Consider the following 18,540-nt stretch of genomic DNA (forward strand, 5'->3'; position numbering starts at 1 on the left):
GCATTAAGAGAAAAGCAAAACGTAGTATGTTACACTGCTGGTTACTCAGCTTTAACCGCGTGACTCTGTGTAAAAAGAATGATTTAATTCACATGTTTGACGTCAAACTGTGCCGTGTAACTGCTCCACTGACATCACCAGTCATTCAAGTGTAATTCAACTAACCGAGTATATCTGAATTAGGCTAAATGCTTCCATGCTGCCTCTCTGTTTAAAGCATGTCAACTGAGTTTATGTGAATGAGCACCAAGACAGCATTTCTACATAATGGGTTTAAATGAAATAAATCAAGTCAGTCATTAAAACCACAAGACCCGTGTCTCCAGCAGGAAACTAAAAACAAGATGATTAGACACACAACCCCAATTGTACTTCTGTAAAAAAAGAAAATGTCTGCAGAGAATGCATGTTAACACAAAGAAAGAGAGGACTCACAAGAAATGGTACCATGAAACATTTATATTAATATGAAGCACACTGCAAGTATGTACATTCAACCAAAGACGTATCATTAAACATGGCTAACCTTTTTATTCTACTTCTAAATCGCAAGGACACAAAATGATCACAATCTGCCATAGGAAGCTATTCAGCATCAACAGATTCTCCATACTCTGACATTTGTGTTGAAGGACTCCAGAGACCTGGCATGACCCGAATAAGACCAGCCCCCACCCCCCCCCACTGGTTGTGTGAAAGCGATCGCCCCCTGGGACAAATCCTTTGAAATCTATTAAGGGGCATTCCAACACTGACAGAGCTTTGATTCCTCAAGCAGCGGACTTTCGCACATCACTTATCAATAGGGACAGCCAGAGAAAAGCTCAGACGCACAGACAGAAACTGAAAAGAAAAAACTGACTTGCTCAAGACAGGACGAAGAAAAAACCCCACTTCACTCAGCTTTAAGAGTTTGACTCTGTCATCGCTGCAGGACAGATAAGATATTGTACTGTGCTTTTATTCTCAACGGTGGCTTATGCAACAGTTTAATAAAGAGAAGAGGAGCGATTGCTGTCGGGTCAATACCTTTCCAGCAGGTATGTGTGCAGGGGCTACTGCTCTTTTTTTTCCCTTCCCTCTATCTCACACACACACATAGACACAAACACACACACACACACACACACACACACACACACACACACACACACACACACACACACACACACACACACACACACACACACACACACACACACACACACACACACACACACACACACACACACACACACACACACACACACACACACACACACACACACACACACACACACACACACACACACACACACACACACACACACACACGTTTCATTCATCTTCTCTCTCTCCCTCCCACACATCTACCCTCTATCTACCCAAGAGACCCTAAATTCAATTACAGCAAGGCGGCAGTGGTGGGAGGCGGCCTCAAATGCGCAGGTCCAGCTGAGAGGAATTCTGATATGCAGCATGTCAAGCAAATGCATCATGGGAAGTGACTTCACTGCAGGAAGACTGCACATGGCTGAAAATACATCATAAGAGATGCAGAAGCATACATTTCCAACTGATTAAAACATTTCAGGAGATGAGAGCAGAAAAGGCGAAGCAAGAGCGGCCTGGGTACAATCAGGCTATACAGGATAAGGACCCAACGATATCTCACTGCTAGCCGGGTCGGACATGTTAATTAGCCAGCAGAATCTCAATGAGAAATTCATAATTCATTAAAGAGGGACTGCAAGCTGAGGCGAACCAGCTCCCATGAGGGTTTCACCCTTTATTCAAGACCAGGAGGACATCACAGAGAGAGCGAGAGAGTGTGGGGATAAGCTTTGAGCCACGCCATCATGTATTGTGATGTCTACCTGCCCTGATAACACAGTGGGGTACAACACCACAGCTCAAGAGCTTAATAAAAAGATCAGAAAGCTGTCATCAAAGGCTAATGTTCAATGGAATAATATATGTGCATAGGCGAGAAAAGTCAGAGGATCCACCTCCACGCACCCGTCGCTAAAACCCCACAAAGACATCACAGGTTGTGTTTGCATCCGCATCATCTTGTCTTTGTATAATTGACACCTGGGCCAATAGAGCTGACTTCTCTGCTGTCTGAAGCAAAACAAACACGAGCATCTTCCACCAAAGAGACATCCATCTTGGTTACCATAGGAACAGGGCTTATTATAAGGGCATCACTTTCCCCAGAGCACCTGTGTGCACGGTATAGAAAGCAGAACAGCATTATGTGTTTTCAGAATTAAACTGACAGCTTTAGTGACAGCTTTCATCAGGGAACTGCAGGAGTGTCTTGATATGAATTGTACAACTAAACCAGGTCTGTTTACTAGTGTTTTATGGAAAATGTTATGGTGGCATATGATGTACCATTTACCTAAAAATTGAAGTCAAACGCTCAAACGTCTGTGGCAGGAAACCCCTTAAACGAATTAGGAAATCATAACAATATATTTTTACACTTCACACTGCTGCCATTAATTCTCTCATTCTGGAAACAATGCTGCTGATGGAATTGGAATGCTGCAACTTCAAAAGATAAAAAGAAAATAGATCGCTGTGGCGTGTCAAAGGTTGCTCAGGTAAAGTACAGAAAAGACAAAGCAAACCCTAAGTTTTGATGGTACGGCTTGGCCTCTTTTTCAAGATTTCAGTGGAATTTATCGGCATTTTCTCCATAAAAAACACACACAGGGGAACAACATTGTGTCCCTGTAGTGCATGCTGTGCTGTACACTATTAAGTCGAGATGCAATAACAGGAGATAAAGAATGAATACAAAGACATTAAAGTGCAAGAAGTATGAAACTGAGCAAAGTGTGATGAATGAAAGAGGGAAGGATGTAATAAAGTGGATAGTTATAAAAGATACATTTTAAATCTCTTTAAAGAATAAATTGAAAGGTTTCTCTTTTATTAGTTGCTGTGTCTGCTATATATTCTTGGAGATATCTTCAATCCTACAATACAATCTGTAAAGTTGATCTGATGAAAATGCTGTTTATGCAATTTTCAGAGTCTTCCTGCTTTTTAGTATTCTCAGCCACCTACCAGCAGATCATTTCCACTGTTGCTCATCTCCTGTGTTTCTCATCTGCCACAACCTAATTACATTTCAGGATGTGAGGGAGGAAGATGGCTGTACATGGAAATACAACCCCCCCCCACCTACTCGTCATCCTGCTGTGGGATTTCAATTTCATGTCATGAGAGAAAAGGCAACAGAGGGTTCAGAGTTCATGTGAGGAAAAGTACGAGAGAATTTTCTGGCAGACGACGGTCAGTGAGAGCAAGAATGATGCGAGGCACACAGTCACATTTCTGAAGACGTTTTATTATTTTCCAGCTTCACTGTGTCTCCCACAGCAGAGTGAAATCTGAATAAATAAAGCTTTCATCTCTGTATGACTGCCTGAGTGAGCCTACGAGACCACAGCCGCACACTATTCCTCCATTTATATTTTAATGCTTACATGAAGCATATGACCCCCTCCCCCCCAACAAATCCCTGCCACCCCAAACAGAATGCCATCTTTGAGGGGAAAACTAGGTCAATCAGTGAAGAAAGCAAGAAGAGCTAATAATCTCTCAAAACTTATTGTCAGTCATATTTAAAGTCGAGGGATTAGAAGAACACAAAAAGCATACGGCGCGACTGGCTGTGCCTCCTAAATATGTTAGTCATAATTGATGCAGCAGCGTACCCCCCCCCCCCCCCCCATGCTTACTCTACACTCACATTAATGCTCCGCATGGAAAGCCGCCCTCTCGCTCCCTCCCTCCTCCTACTCCTCCCCCTTTGGCAGATGTCAGTGGAAGACAGAACTCTGCAGCATGATGGCCGGCCCAGACGCTCCTCATGCACTTCTCTGTGTAGCCATGGCAACGCACACATAGACCAGCGTGATTCAATGTGGCCTTTTAAAAGAACTTTGGTAGGGCTGGAATTCAAAGCGAAGAGATAGGACCATCCAAGGACTCAAGCTAACGCTGTACACTGTCATTGTTATTATGATGTGAGCATTCCCAATAAACACATCATGAAAATCTGAATTTACTGCAATGTCACTCAGCATGTGTGTATTCTATCCATTGGATGGAGGTCTAAGTATAATGCACATGCTTTCACATCATTTTACTGCAGTCAGATGAGTGTTTCGCCAGCAGCTACCCTCAGATTAACTGGTGCCAACTTTCTGATGAAAATAAATGTTTTTTTGAGATTCAGAAGAAACATCTTGCTAACAGCAGGTGTTGTGTAAAACATGGAGAAAACCAGAGTTGTAGCAAATATGCAGTCTTCTTTTTTCCTTTCCTTATAGCACTCCATATTGTAATTGCATTATTGCACAATGATAACGCACATCACATATCCTGCTGGCCTTAGTTTAAGAAAGCACCTCAGAGGGAGATTACCCTCACCTCGAAGGTGGTGGAAGACAAGGTGTTTTCTGCGCTTAATAACAAATCATTCCTCATGTTATGAGGCCACAAAGAATAAAAAGGACATAACACATTCGAGTGGGCTGAGCAACAGTATTGGGAAATGCCTCCAGTTTTTACAAACAAAAAACAAGAAGTGTTTCTATTTTAAGCCTCCCAAAAGTGAACAAATGTAACCCGTTAGTGGAACAGACAGCAGTGACAAACATCAGTCGTCTGGTTGCTCCTAATTCCCAGCCATGTTGCTGTATGGAGGCCTGTCTCTGATTGTCTCCCCAGCAGGGCTGTAAACACTTTCCTGGTTGACATGACAGATAAAATCAGTGAGGCGTTTGTTGTATATTTGTACACATCTCTGACAGTCTTCTCATTCACTACTGCAGAGACGAGGTTATTCTGAACGAGCAGAGGTGAACATCACACTGGTCTTTATTTTCTTGCACCTTTTGTCTTCCTGAAGCTAATTTTTTTAATTAATTCTTCATCGAAGCAGCCTCTTCAACCCGAAAATGACTGTTTGCATTAAAGGAATGCAACAGTCACAGCTCAGTGAATCTTAGTACATCTCTCTGTAACTAGTGCATGACTCATATTAGTGAATGGGTTGTGACAGTAATGAGTTTAGAAAACTCATTGACACGGTGTAAAAAGCTAGGAGAGAGTTGGATTCCTGTCTTTTGGCTGCAGAGCCACTGTCTCATTCTCCCAAACGCTTCAATCAACAGCCAATCAAATCCCATTGGTATTCAGCCAATGACAGCTCATCTAGAAAAAAAATTGGAGCCAAATCATCCTCTGTGCCCGAATGGTTCAGCCCTCCTCGTCATGTTCTCCCCCTGAAGCGCTGTGAGGCTGGGGAAGCAGAGCGTGTCGCCACCACAGCTCTGAGTTTAACAGGATTTAACTCACTGCTTCAACACAAGACCATCTTCCTTCCTCTCAGCGCTGCCTCTCTATACAGTAGACATGTCGTATTTGCACATACACAACATGAAATAGGAGATACTGAGAACCTCTGGTGGTATGTAAAGCACTCAAATAGTGTGTGGCTTGAATTTCAATGACCCTGACCTGTCTCTGTGCATTGGAGATATTGTAAAGGAAATAATCTGAGGTTGTTTACATACATTCAAGCTTGAATGTTATTACTGTAATGATTATGATACAGATGGTTACTGTTTATGACAATTATAACAAAACTAATAATTTCTAACGGCAAAAAAAATCAAATAAAGAACCAATAGTTTGGCCCAGAAAACATGCCTTACCCCTTTAGTGGTGGCACAGCTAGGGCTGCAGTCTTCTGTTCTCAGATACAAAGCCAGCCGCTTCCCTTTGTTTCCAGCTTTGATGCTAAGCTAATTTGCTTCTGGCTGTAGCTTCATTTTTCATCAAACAAAAACAACCAGTCTTGATCCTCTTACTCAACGTTCAGCTTGAGAGAATGTTGTTCTCATAGCTACTCGACATCTGTGCACTTATATCTAAGTTACAAAAACACTTCATTTTCCCAACTCATCTCGAGATCCTTATCTTAATCGATCAGTAAAACGCTTGATGTCAAGCATTTTTCATTTAGACCAAGATATTGCCATTAAAGTTTTTGTTTTTTTCAAATCCAGAAAATATTGCGTTTAGACCAAAGAAGTAACCAAATTACTACAATCAGGAAGTTAATCAGCAAATGATTTCAGCTGAGATAGCATCAGTTATTGTTCCAGTACTGTAACTCACCTAATATTGGAATATCTGAAACTTTAAAAGACTTTGATGGAATAAATATTGACTGCGGTGAGTAATAATGTTGGTGGTGTATAGATTCTTCAAACTGCCAGAACACATATTTATTTAATTTTATAGACAAATAATGGCAATAGCATGTATGTCGAATATAATTAGTACCTTGTTCAAACATTGAGCATTAGTGATTCCATCGTTTTCTATTTATTTAACCTTTAATTGAAGATATGTGAGACTGAATATATATGTGTACCTGTAATAACAGGCTCTCATTGATCCACAGGTGTCATTAGAGCAGAGACATCTCTGCTCCTCCTCCATGCTGCAGGCCAGTCAGTCATTAAAGAGCCATCATAAAGCTGCAGAGAACAGAGCTGAAAGAAGCCCTTCATCATGTTTCCACTCATTATTTCTGGACCTCACCTTTCAGAGGACAACAAGGCAAGCCAGAGCTTTTCTAATTGCTTTCTGTAACAATGAATGGGTGTCAGCATATGGGGGACAGAGTGGTGACTGCTGGGGATGGTGGTAAGCCTTCTCTGGACTGGCATCAGAGTCCTTCCATTTGAGACATGACCCCCTTTAGCCTGGGTGGTCTCTGCTGCCCTGGTTTCTCATGCTTTGGTTATGGGAATGAGGGAAAAGGAGAATCAGATGGCTTTTTTTCTGTGGCCCAAAAATAGCTTGAAAACCTCTGGTCACAAGCACAGGAGATTTAATCTCATATCTCCCTCAGTGCTCACCTCTGTTTCTGCCCCTGCTGTGACGAATGTTAGAAACGGTGGTGATGAAGTATGGGTCCAGCCATAGGAATGATGCATTGAGATCATGGACAGCGTGGTCAGCTTCTGGGTAGAAGATGAATTACACCCTGTCACATGGACTCTGTAGCTGATATGACCGTGACTCAGTCGGTCAACCTCGGACATTTAAGAAGCTACTATAGAGCCATGCACCGCGGGCTACAGTGCTTTCTAGTATCTGCAGACAGATCAGAGTGTTATATGTTATAATGATGGATTATCAGAGGGGGGCACAGACTGGGCACAGACACGGCTAGGAGGGGAGCCAAAAACAGTTTAATCTTTTATCTGTTCATTTGTAATCCGAGCTCACTTATCAAAGCTGATTCTGAAGAAATCATCATCCGCAAAGTACAGTTCTGATGCTCCCCACCTACCACTGCATTCTGTCTTTAGACAATTAAGTCTATATTCTGGTTAACTACACATCTTGCAATGTTTCTCAATAGGTGTAAAATTATAGTACAATAGTTCTCCTTTAACAAAAATTCATTTTAATCCATGTAACAGTTTGTTTCTGGTATTTTTCTAGTGTGTACCTGGGTGGTGTTCCAGCCCAGTGTGGCTCTAAATATGTTTAACTTTTGCTTGTCTAATCATCTGCTGTAGACAAAATTGTTATTAGAGGAGCGTTGCAATAGATTGCAGGCTAATGAGATTCTACTGGGTAAAAATCCAGCATGGAGAGCAAATGAAAATGCCAAGAGTTGATGGGGTCTCTAATTAATGAATTGAAGATTTTTTTCACTGCAGAGTAGCCTTTTAAAAAAAGGGACTCTAGTGTGACTGAAATGGACAGAGCAATGGCTGGAGAGGACAGACATGCAGTCCTCAGTGGACCATTATGGACAGAGGAAAAGCAGAAGTGCAACATAAGAGAGAGAGAGACAGAGTTATGTGTGAATTTCTAATGTTGAGAGCTGACGTTGAAGTGGAACGTTTTAATTCTGGGGTTGTATTAGTTAGTATTCTAGCAGTAAGGTTTGGCTAATGGAGCCTGACTGTTTCCCTCATTCACAGGAATGAGCATGACTGACTCTCCTCACTCTGCTCTGCCTTCATCATCCCATCCCCCCCATCTCCTTAAATCCATGCCGCAATCACACTCCGCGCAGGCAACTTCTGCAGAGCGTCTACCAGCCATCAGCAAACATGAGCGTCAAAACATCAGCACAAACACAGTAAGTGTGTGCCGGCCTGAGGTATGCACGCAGGCCGAGGGCTACAGTCTGGATTTCCTGCTCTAATGAATTCTGTGTGAGCAAAATCGACAGAAACAAGCTGCCCGTTTTAATTTGAGAGTGAATCCATAAAAAGCTACAATAAAAAAAAAGTGCTTCTAGACAATTCTTTAGGCTCAAATTAGCTTTTTGAAGCGCCGTCAGTCTGTACAGTAAAGGTTTGTCTAGTCAAACATCATCAGCATCAACAGACATGTGTACACAGTCAGAGTGCTAAGTAGGCCACAGCATGGTATGTGACCCACGAGATGGCTCCATGGCCCCCTTTCTGTTTCTCAACCATCTGATATTCTGTCCGCTGAGGTGGAAACTTACCACTCTGAGCCAGAGGAACAGGAACTGAAGCTTTTGGTATCAGTTATGGGGTTAGGGTTAGTGATGTTAGATGCTCTACATTTTCTTAAAGAGGCAAATTAAAAACAGAAATCCTTGCTGCAGTCATTCATCCTATAAAATCAAATCACCTGAGATGAACTGCCGCTTCCCTACAAACAATACAGTATGTTCCTGTTGTGAAATTAAAGACTTGACAATTGCTTTGCAAACGTGTTCTGCAGCCCATGCAGTTCTCTCACTCTGACGCTGCCGGGGAGAGATTAACATCAGCGGGATCTGAGCCAAGTTGGCGTTAGCTGCGTCTTCTGTATCCTACATTCCAGCTGTAGAGAAGCTGAGGGTTTTTTTTTGGGATGAGACAAATATAAAGAAAGTTACTGCTAGAGTTGAGCAACTTGCTCTGTGCATCCAAACATTGATGCACATCATACTCGCATGATGTATCAACTCCAGCAAAGGTTTATGCAGCAACCAACGCACAACAGTTAGTTACCATCAAATAGTCTCAGATATCAAAGGGCTGGTTGTCTGAATGGTAATGGATGTTACAGCAAAAATAATTTGTCAACATTGATCAAGCTGTTACCTTGGAAACAGGTTTATAAAATACAACAAAGGGTACAACTCTCAGTCGTCTGCAATCACACTGTATGTTGCATGATAAATGGAAATGTGCAGATAAATGTGCATCATTCAAAAAACCTTGTCTTTTTAAATGTGAAGAAGTAGAAAAAGAAACAAGAGTTTTGTTTCGTTTGGCAACAGTCCAATTCAAGCCATGAAGTTGATGAACCAGTTTGGGGAGCCAAATGACTCATCAGATAATCAAAAAGTAATATTATTACTGTTCACTTGTTTATTCTGCTTAAAGAACTGTTGTAAAAAAAAGTAATATTACACTCAAGGTCATGCTGTTGTACTGAACATCAGCATGGTTGTGATTATCTGGCTCACAGCAGGCTGCATTGTGACCTTTGACCTGTTCACAGAAGAAGCAGAGTGGGATTTTCAGGCACAACTTCCAAGGTGCATGATGAGCGACAGGCTAGAAGAGGTCAAAAAGCAACACTTTTAGTATGAAGATCAACTTTATTAACAAATTAGACCTTCATCAGGGTCATCCTGGATGACAACAAGTGTTTCTGGAGCATGACCAGATCACAGCTGATGCTGATATTCACTATAACAGCACTGTTTTTTTGTAAACGCACATACATTGCACTCCATCTGTCTTAAAAAGCTTCAAGCACCCAGACACTAGGAAATGATATGTTTAGAGAACAATTGCAACAATGCACAATTTGACAAACTCAGCATCTTTTGCTCCTGTTTTGCATAGTTTTATTCTAGAGCAGATACCATCTCTCAGCCCTTCTAGTGAGTCGACAATGGGGGTAAATGTATTCCTAGGACACCTCTGGGCAAAAAAAAAAACTATATCAATCCCACTGAGATTTGTTTCTCTGCAGTGCTGACTTGAGATGGAAGAGATAATGTGTGTTAAATTGAGCATGAATAAAGCTTTCTGTTAGCCTCTCCTGAGCAGCACTCCCAGCTCTCAGTGTCTGCACGGCCCGTCTGCCGCAGTGACAACAATAATCGCTTTCTAGCTAACCTTTGCTACTACAGCCATTACGACGCTGCTACATCCAGAGTAAGGTCAACTTAGTGGAAGAGCTTGAGCCACACATGCATTACTCACATGGTAGGAAACTTGCTCCTACTTGTACTCAAGTGAGTGACGGTTTTATCAAACTGTAAAAAAAAAAAAAAAGTCAAAAATGTTTCCACAAAAAAGTGGAAAACTAAGACAAAGACAAGACATACTAAACTATTTTTTTGTAAGCAACGCAATATCATTTGTCTGTTTCAGAGCGTATGTTCTGCATTTTTATGCAAGCAATATTTACTAGTTTACAATGTTACACTGATGTGGGAGAGTCAACAGCTAATAGATCCCAATGTTAGCTAGCATACAGAGTTTTATACTCAACTCAACATTAACTGCTGCTGCAAATCAGCTCAAACACAGCATCACAAAGATAAGCATAAAAAATAAGTATATGGATATTTGTCAGTTGTACATTGAATAAAAAAATATACAACATTAGTTTTAAAGGGTACAGCAGGTTGAATATACTCAGACATAAAACTCCCATAAAAATTCTACTATGTGCTCTCAGAACTCTGAGGTTGATACCTCCTCAGAGAGCCTCACAGAGCAGAGATTCACTGCAGGTTTTTACATATTACGAGCCCTGAAGCAGGCTGAATATAATCTCTTGCCCGCCTATGCCTTCTTGTATCAGATGAAGGCTGGATGATAGTTATTTTTAAAGACTAGCTCTAACTAGAAAGAAGTCAAAGCCAAAAGGAGATGCAGCACATAAAGCTTGGAGTCTTTAAAAACAGAGCACTAATTAAGTGTAACATTTCAAACCGTCTTGTTAAACTTGTCTTGGGGCTTTAATGCCTCGCAGAACCCAAAGTACACAAAAAAACCAATGTGAGTTAACCGAGGGCACTTAAACTGGACCTCGCTGTGAGAGTCGAGTAAGCCTGAAGAATTAAGCACAACACATAATACTCCCAGAAAGATTAGCAGTCATGCACAGGGAGCTCCGCCATGCTGTAGGAACAACATTTACCCACACTACCTTGAGAAATAGCCAGAAGGACACATCCACCATGCACCGCACACTCACTAACTGTCAGTATAAAGCTCAGCACTTTCAGCGCCGGGTCCCATTCTTACACATTAAACACGTCCTCTAAGGCTGCTGCTCAATCTGTCTCTCCTCCATCACCACTTTCCACTCTCTTCTATCTACTCATCTCATTCTTCTCTCTCAGGCCCAGACACAGAATGAGGCTGGATTTTCTATTTTCACAGTCTTTTCCTTGATGTGCGGTTCTGCAATAAATCAAGGACATCTTTCTCAAACTTGAAAAATTCTGAAGAATGCTGAGGGAATGTCAGCCTTGTGTGCAGTTGTCTTCTCATGAGTCCCAAAGAACTGAAACCTAACATGCACTCTGAATAAGTTTTTACATCTTACAGCTCTGTCAGAAAAATCAAGTCACAGGGATTTGATTAAACAGCACAGCATTGTACGTTTGAGAACGTTCTTTGAGGGACTATTTTAAGCAAAAGATTTACACCCTTTGGTAAACTTGCATTTTTATTTCAGCAGGAAGTGGTATGTTGGACTGACTCTTAATAAACCCAATAAAAGACAGAATATAAGAATATGCTATAACCGGCTTTTCAGAGGCCTTACTTGTTAAGGGGGAAAATGAAAGTTAATTTGGTCTTATCTTGAAAGCTTTTATAAAACATCCCCTCTTTAACAGAGTGAAACCCAAACAATAGATTCACAAGAATGTTCATATAACTTAAGTTAAAATGGTTTCTGCAAATCATCTCATTTATGTGCCTACACTGAGTTATTTTTAGCTCGACTTATGCATTATCTGTGAAAATTGCCTGGACTACGAGGTCTAAATATAGATCTGTGTGATGAGAAAGTTAATCCTCTAAATCCTGAAATCATGAATGGAATTTAAACTGCAGCTCTTCTCTCTGAAAGACATTCAAAGAATATTGTTCTCTCCGTCTTTTCTAGCGCCTGCTTTCACAGAAAGCACGTCATCAGCACACCAATGTGGGAGAGAACTGTAAAATATGACGGTGTCCATGGTTTCAAAAGAACATCCTGAGAGGATGTCAGAGACGCAGTGGAATAGAAGTGTGTCGTTTATGTGACACCAAAAGGAACAGGTTTGTGACAGTTAAGGAGATTAGGAGGCAGTGGACACAATAAACTGGAGGAACCCTGACATTACTAAAAGCTCCCTCCAATAGCATTCAATATCTTAACATCATGCAGTTGCCATGCCAACCTGTTTACCAGACTGCTGCTGCTATGATGAAAAGGGGAAATGCTTCTTGGCTACTGTGCAATAATGAAGAGTCCCAATTCCACATTAGTATTCTCGTCAAGAAATTTGCCTGGCCAATGGCGGGATTTTTACCAACTCACCGAGATGTCAAAGAGCTCCTCTGTGTCGTCTAACATGCGGACCCTTATGGTGACATGTCTACCGGGGGGCATGGCCGGGGGTCTGTGTCCAGGGTCCAGTGTACTGATGCCAAGAGTCTCTGGGGCTCCAAGACGCTGCCCTGCTCCTTGGGCGGTTGGCACGGGGTCTTGCTCTGCCATTGTGTGCTGCAGTGCTCACTGCCTGGCCTGCACAGAAGCAGAGTGGAGAAAGTCAGGGAGACAAAACTTGTAGTTTCATTCATTTTCCTCCATCTACACACAAACCCTATGAACACAAAATAATGCAGTTGAAGTGTTAGAAACGAACCTCCTCATACAGAGCATCGATGTATCAGGGCCCAGAGGATGGGCTGCACAACATTACGTGTCACACTAACAGGGCAATTGTGAATGCAGTATTTGCACTTACCGCTAATGGCTGATAATTGTTGCCTGTGGGAGAACCAATTAAAGTACAAAGAAAGATCAGAGCGTGTTCTTGATTTCAAAGCACAAATCATGCTGCCCTAATTTGATTTGACAAACAAATCAGGAGGCCACAGTGTAAAATCAAAGAGGCAATACAATGGCAATTCATGTTTTGTGAAAGTCGTAAAAGGCAGACATCAGGGCCAAAAACACAAAGACACCAAGTGCTCAGGTTTTAATTGGTGCATTAAGACAAATTCAACAGGACACTTTGAGATGAAATGCAAACTAAATGTGCAGCGGCCTTGAGAAACTAGAAAGGAAAAGTAACAAAAAAATAGAATGAATACTTTACATTCAGTTGTGGTAACTGACAGTCGAGCTCTCATTCTGTTATCTTTAAGCTACACAGAGGAATTGTAAAGAACAGTTAGCTTTGCACATTCCTTATCTCAGTGATTTTCATGGGTTTAATAAAAGATGGGCAGTAAGCTAACTTGATAAGGACAATTTATATTCTAGTTTAAAAAGGATTAACATAGAAAGTTTCGAGTAAAAGTAAGCTTAAGCATTTGGAAAACTAGCTAAGATAGCTAAAAGGGGCCCTCTGTAAAATGAGTTAGCCACAGGGTACTATCGGTTGATATATAAGTAGGCCTAAAGGCTACAACTATCTTAAAGCTATCTATGTATGTAAAAATGCTGAAATAGCTAAAAGTAAGAGATGAACTGTCAAAATACTTAACATTCTTCACGGTTAAGAAGCGGAAATAGTTAGCTAAAAGTAAATTATAAAACTTTGAAAATGCTAGCTCAGACTAAAGGATACTGAAAACAATGAACACAACAGTGTCATGGAGAAATAGCTAAAATAATGTACAAAGAGTAAGCTGAACGTAATGAATAAGAAGCTTTTAGCTTTTAGTCACAGAGAAAGGGTTGAGATGGTAAAGTAAAGGTATGAATAAAAGGTTAGTATATTTAGCCAAAAGTTATAGATATATTGAGCTAGCCATAGTCCTTAAATGGTATAACTAAACTAAAACAACGGATAACAAGTTGAAACAAAAAGAAAAGACCCTAATGGATAATAAGCCTAAAGCAATGGCAAAATGTTGAAATTCTTCAAATAAATGCTACACTGATCAAATAAATAGCTAAAAGTAATAGCTTAACTGTTGGCCATATGAAGATTATTATTTTAGAGTAGGCCTACTTTGTAACGGATACTGGCTACTATTTGGAAAATGTACTTATTACACTTGAAATAATGGTATAATTAACTTTAAAGTAATAGATTGGAGTATAAAGCTATGAATAAAAGGACAAATATCTATATTTTACTATTATGTATGTATACATTGTATGTATAGCTAGCCCTGCCATGTCCAAATCAAGGTCTATGTTCAGAATCTGTGTAAGACTGATGTGTTTTGCCCCCCCCCCCCCCCCCCGAGCTCTAAGGCCAGTGGGCAAGTTGTTCAGACACTGCAGAGGTGAGTGACTGCTGCCAAGTTAAAGCTGACCGCTGAATAAGGCGTTTAAAAGGAGAGGATAGAGTAATCCAGGAAGAGTGCATGGAAGAGAAAAATAGGCCAAGGACAGGGGATACACTTCTTTCTGTCTGGTGATGGTCTATGATGCACAGGGGACACAGAGGAACACTGCAGACTGTAATTTGGATGGATGTGCGGTAAAAACAGATACCACAGGCTGCCATTAAGAGCAACAAATATTGATTATTTTCATTACTAATCAATTACTTTGCAACTGACTGACTAATTGATCACACTGTATGTAATACATTGTAAAAATATTTCATCACACTGTTCCAGAGCTTTGTTGACCGTCACGTAACTTCTTTTGTCCGTCCAATGATCCAAAAAACTTCAAAGGTATCCAAATATGTAAAAGACATTGTCATTGAAGTGATATAAAATGGAAAAAAAAAGTAAATATCCCAGATTTTGGCACCTTGAAACAGCAAATATTATGAATGCTGGCTTGGTTCATGACAGAAACAAACAATGCATTACTTTCACTTTGCTGTTAGTCTGCATATCAATGTCCTGATGATATTTGTTTCCATTAACTGACAGGGTTTGAGGCTTATGGCTGGTTCTTAAATATCAAGATCTGTTGACTTCAAAAGCAAAAATATCTGATCAAGTCCTTATCAGCTCTTTGCTCTGATTGGACAGGAGTAATACATATCTAAATTAAACTTTGAATGTTTAATCTATCTGACTGTAATACATGTGAGGGTTGTGTTGTTTGACTTCCAGTTGTTCTTTATGAAATTACTCAGAACTTTGGAGACCTATTCATGCTTAAAGCCAACATTAGGGGCTCAAAAGGATTTGGGTTTAACGGGCACATTCAGGAACATAACTATAAACTTCTCACCACAAGAGCAAAAGTTTGTATAGAGAGCCCATTCTTCTCATTTGCACCTGTGTACACTGATGTCACAGGACAGTGGGTACATGATGTTGGAGTTCTTCAGCTGCACAGCACACAAACACTCCCCAGGGCTGATGGAAACCAGACCAAACGCTCTCACAGGGAATGGAAACACAAACATATTTTCATTGAAAGCCCAGTCATTTACGACAAGTGATCCTCTCTCAGACATCGCTCTGCGGCCCTCGCCTTGTTAAGTGACATTGTGTCATGCAGAGTCTGAAAATTCAAGACCTATTTGACCTGTGCATGCATGCTGTGTAACCAGACACTGTTCAAACAAAGCGGCAGTGAAACAGAGGACAGTGAAAGAGAAGACAGTGATTATTTCAGCCAACACGTAGCCTTCCCTGCACCAGGCATCATTTATCAAACAGGCTGGGTGTGTGTACCTCTGAATAGGTAACTCAGATCCCAACAAAACACATTTATAATAATTTATACTTTATTAATCCAGCAAGGGGAAATTCAGTTTTACACTCTGTCTAATGAACATGCTACACACACATAGGCTGAAATACACACACATGCACAAACAGGATTCTATGGAGATGCATTAATGGAGAGACGTCAGAGTGAGGGGGGGCTGCCCACAGCGAGCACTCCAGAGCAGTTTTGGGGTTTGGTGCCTTGCTCAAGGGAACCTCGGCAGTGCTCAGGAAGTGGACTCTGCACCTCTCCAGCTACCAGACCAACTTCCAGACTTGGTCCATGCCGGGACTTGAGCCGGCGACCCTCCGATTCCCAACCCAAGTCCCTACAGACTGAGCTACTGCCGCCCCCATTTAGTGTCCAAATGTGCAGCTGGCACCTTATTCTCCAGGGTGTCAGAGCTGGGGGGACATTTACAGACCCCTGAGTGTTTCTCAGACTGTCTTTGAACTTGTTTGCTTGAAATTCCCCACAAGTGTGTAACATGGAGCTGTGACTGCTGGCTTAGGGTCTCTGTGGCTGTAACAGTGGCTCCTCTGTGCAGGGGCACAAAGGGCCCCTTGCTGCGGTCCAGCTGCGCACAGCTGGAATCTTTTAGTGACAGCTGAATGGCCAGAGGGCCGAGGCTGATAAAGCCGACTGTATATCTACCTGAGGGGAAGCTCCAAACAAAAAAAGAGCTCAATTTCCTGTGTGCTCTGCCACAGACACTGATACCTGGGTGTGGCTGGCATTGCCTGAATCACTTTAAGTTCACACTGTATTTCAGGCAACAACATGTGTTCATTAAGGGGAAAGAATGACAACCAACAGGATACATGCCTGTTGGAACCAAAGCTGGGCTGTCATTTGAGCCTCATGAAAAACAGCCTGCGTGATAACTGAGAATTCAGGGAAGAGAACGGTGAAATTAAGCAATCAGGGAGGGTTTTTCCAACTCACGCAGTCTGGTAGTATGTTCACACCGTTCATGTAATGTAGGTTAATGGAGCAGGCTGCATGTAATCCTCAGGACATTCACAGTCAGTACAGTGGATGTGACATTAATGCACTACATGGACTCACATGGGCAGCCAGTGGAAACTAAGACACAGATAGAAAATCCACACTTCCTGGATACATGTGGTTATTGAAATGTCACACACACACACACACACACACACACACACACACACACACACACACACACACACACACACACACACACACACACACACACACACACACACACACACACACACACACACACACACACACACACACACACACAGAGAGAATGAAGCAGCAACGACACATCGGCGACTGCGGCGTCTGTACACACATCCATACAGCTGAGGTATATGTGTGCTGGAGGACAAATGGGACAGTAATATTCTCTGCAGATGAAGGTTTCACACACTGATAGTTATTTTCTTTCCCAGAAATCCAGAGGATCACAAAAGAACACGGCAAAGGTACTCTCAGGACTTAACCCTAATCTCCTCAAACAAGTTGAATCACTTCCCTTTAGAGTGCACAGGGTTAAGAGAGGCTGCACGATTCTTACCCGTTCTCTGGAAATGCAGGCTTGTCCACGCGTTATGTATATCCCAGCTGAAAGGAGATCTTTTACATCCACGTCCAGCGGTACAGAGTGGAAAAAGACGCCCCGGTTGAGTTCTAGATGCAGGTCGGACCGGAGAGGAGGCTTTCTGCGGTCGCCATGGCGGACGACTGAGTGAGTGAGCCGGGGGAAGACACGGGATTACGCAGAGCCGAGCGGCGGATCCACTCCCGGTGCCTCTGCTCAGACAATGAAGGAGGTGCAGCACCTCCACCTTCTCAGCAGCAGCGCGACACAGAGCGACAGCACCATCTAGCGATGACTGCTGGAACAACCAAAAACCAGATGGCAAGCCACTTGTTCTCCAGCCTGTCTTCAGATGAAACAAATATAACATCCGTAAAATGAGAATATTACCCTCCTGTCATTGTTTAAAATGAATATTCAATAATCACCTCATTATTGGAAACTTAAACAACATGGCACAAACTATTACATTATTAAGACATTTAATATTTGCTCATGAACAGTGTTTCAGTATTATGAGAAAATATTTCTTGTTGTGAAACACTACGAATGTTTTTGTTGTTGTTTTGATTTAGGTATTTAATATTGAACAAATTGTTAACTCTAATTTGTCCATAGGTGTGATGAATGTGAGTGTGACTGCTTGTCTGTCTCAGACCTGTCAGACCTGTCAGACCTGTAAATGACTGGTGAACCGTCCAGGGTGTACCCCGCCTCTCACCCAATGACATCTGGGATCGGCTCCAGTGCCCCAGAGACCCCGATGGGAAAAGCAGGATAGTTAATGGATGGATTAATTCACATATTGGTTGTATTAAATGTGCCTGGCAATACTAATACGACTCAATAATGTCAATTACTGCCACCAAATGAATTCTGTCACAAAACAAATATATTTCCCCTTGTACTTCCCATCAAAGAGGTTTAGGACAGAAAAATCCTTCTGTTTCAAACTGCCTCACAACTTCATACATTTTGTTTTATTCTAGCTCTCAAGCATGTCATGTCCAAAGTGAAGCCTGATATACTTG

General features: G+C 41.7%; 1 protein-coding gene across 2 annotated transcripts in view; it reads right to left on the reverse strand.

Moving 5' to 3' along the window:
- Positions 1-17,940, reverse strand: part of LOC109984348 (FERM, ARHGEF and pleckstrin domain-containing protein 1) — a 57,115-nt gene extending 39,175 nt beyond the window's left edge. The window contains exons 1-2 of one of the 2 annotated variants that reach the window (XM_020634455.3): positions 17,486-17,940; positions 12,616-12,822 (exon numbers count right to left, since the gene is read on the reverse strand). In XM_020634455.3, coding sequence (XP_020490111.2) covers positions 12,616-12,795 — 180 coding nt within the window. In that variant the 5' untranslated portion in view covers positions 12,796-12,822; positions 17,486-17,940. The remainder of the gene's footprint in view (positions 1-12,615; positions 12,823-17,485) is intronic. The other variant, XM_020634454.3, reaches the window with a different exon arrangement.
- Between the last annotated feature and the right edge of the window lie 600 nt (positions 17,941-18,540).

The sequence above is a fragment of the Labrus bergylta genome, chromosome 13 (assembly GCF_963930695.1).
Source record: "Labrus bergylta chromosome 13, fLabBer1.1, whole genome shotgun sequence".
NCBI lineage: Eukaryota > Metazoa > Chordata > Actinopteri > Labriformes > Labridae > Labrus > Labrus bergylta.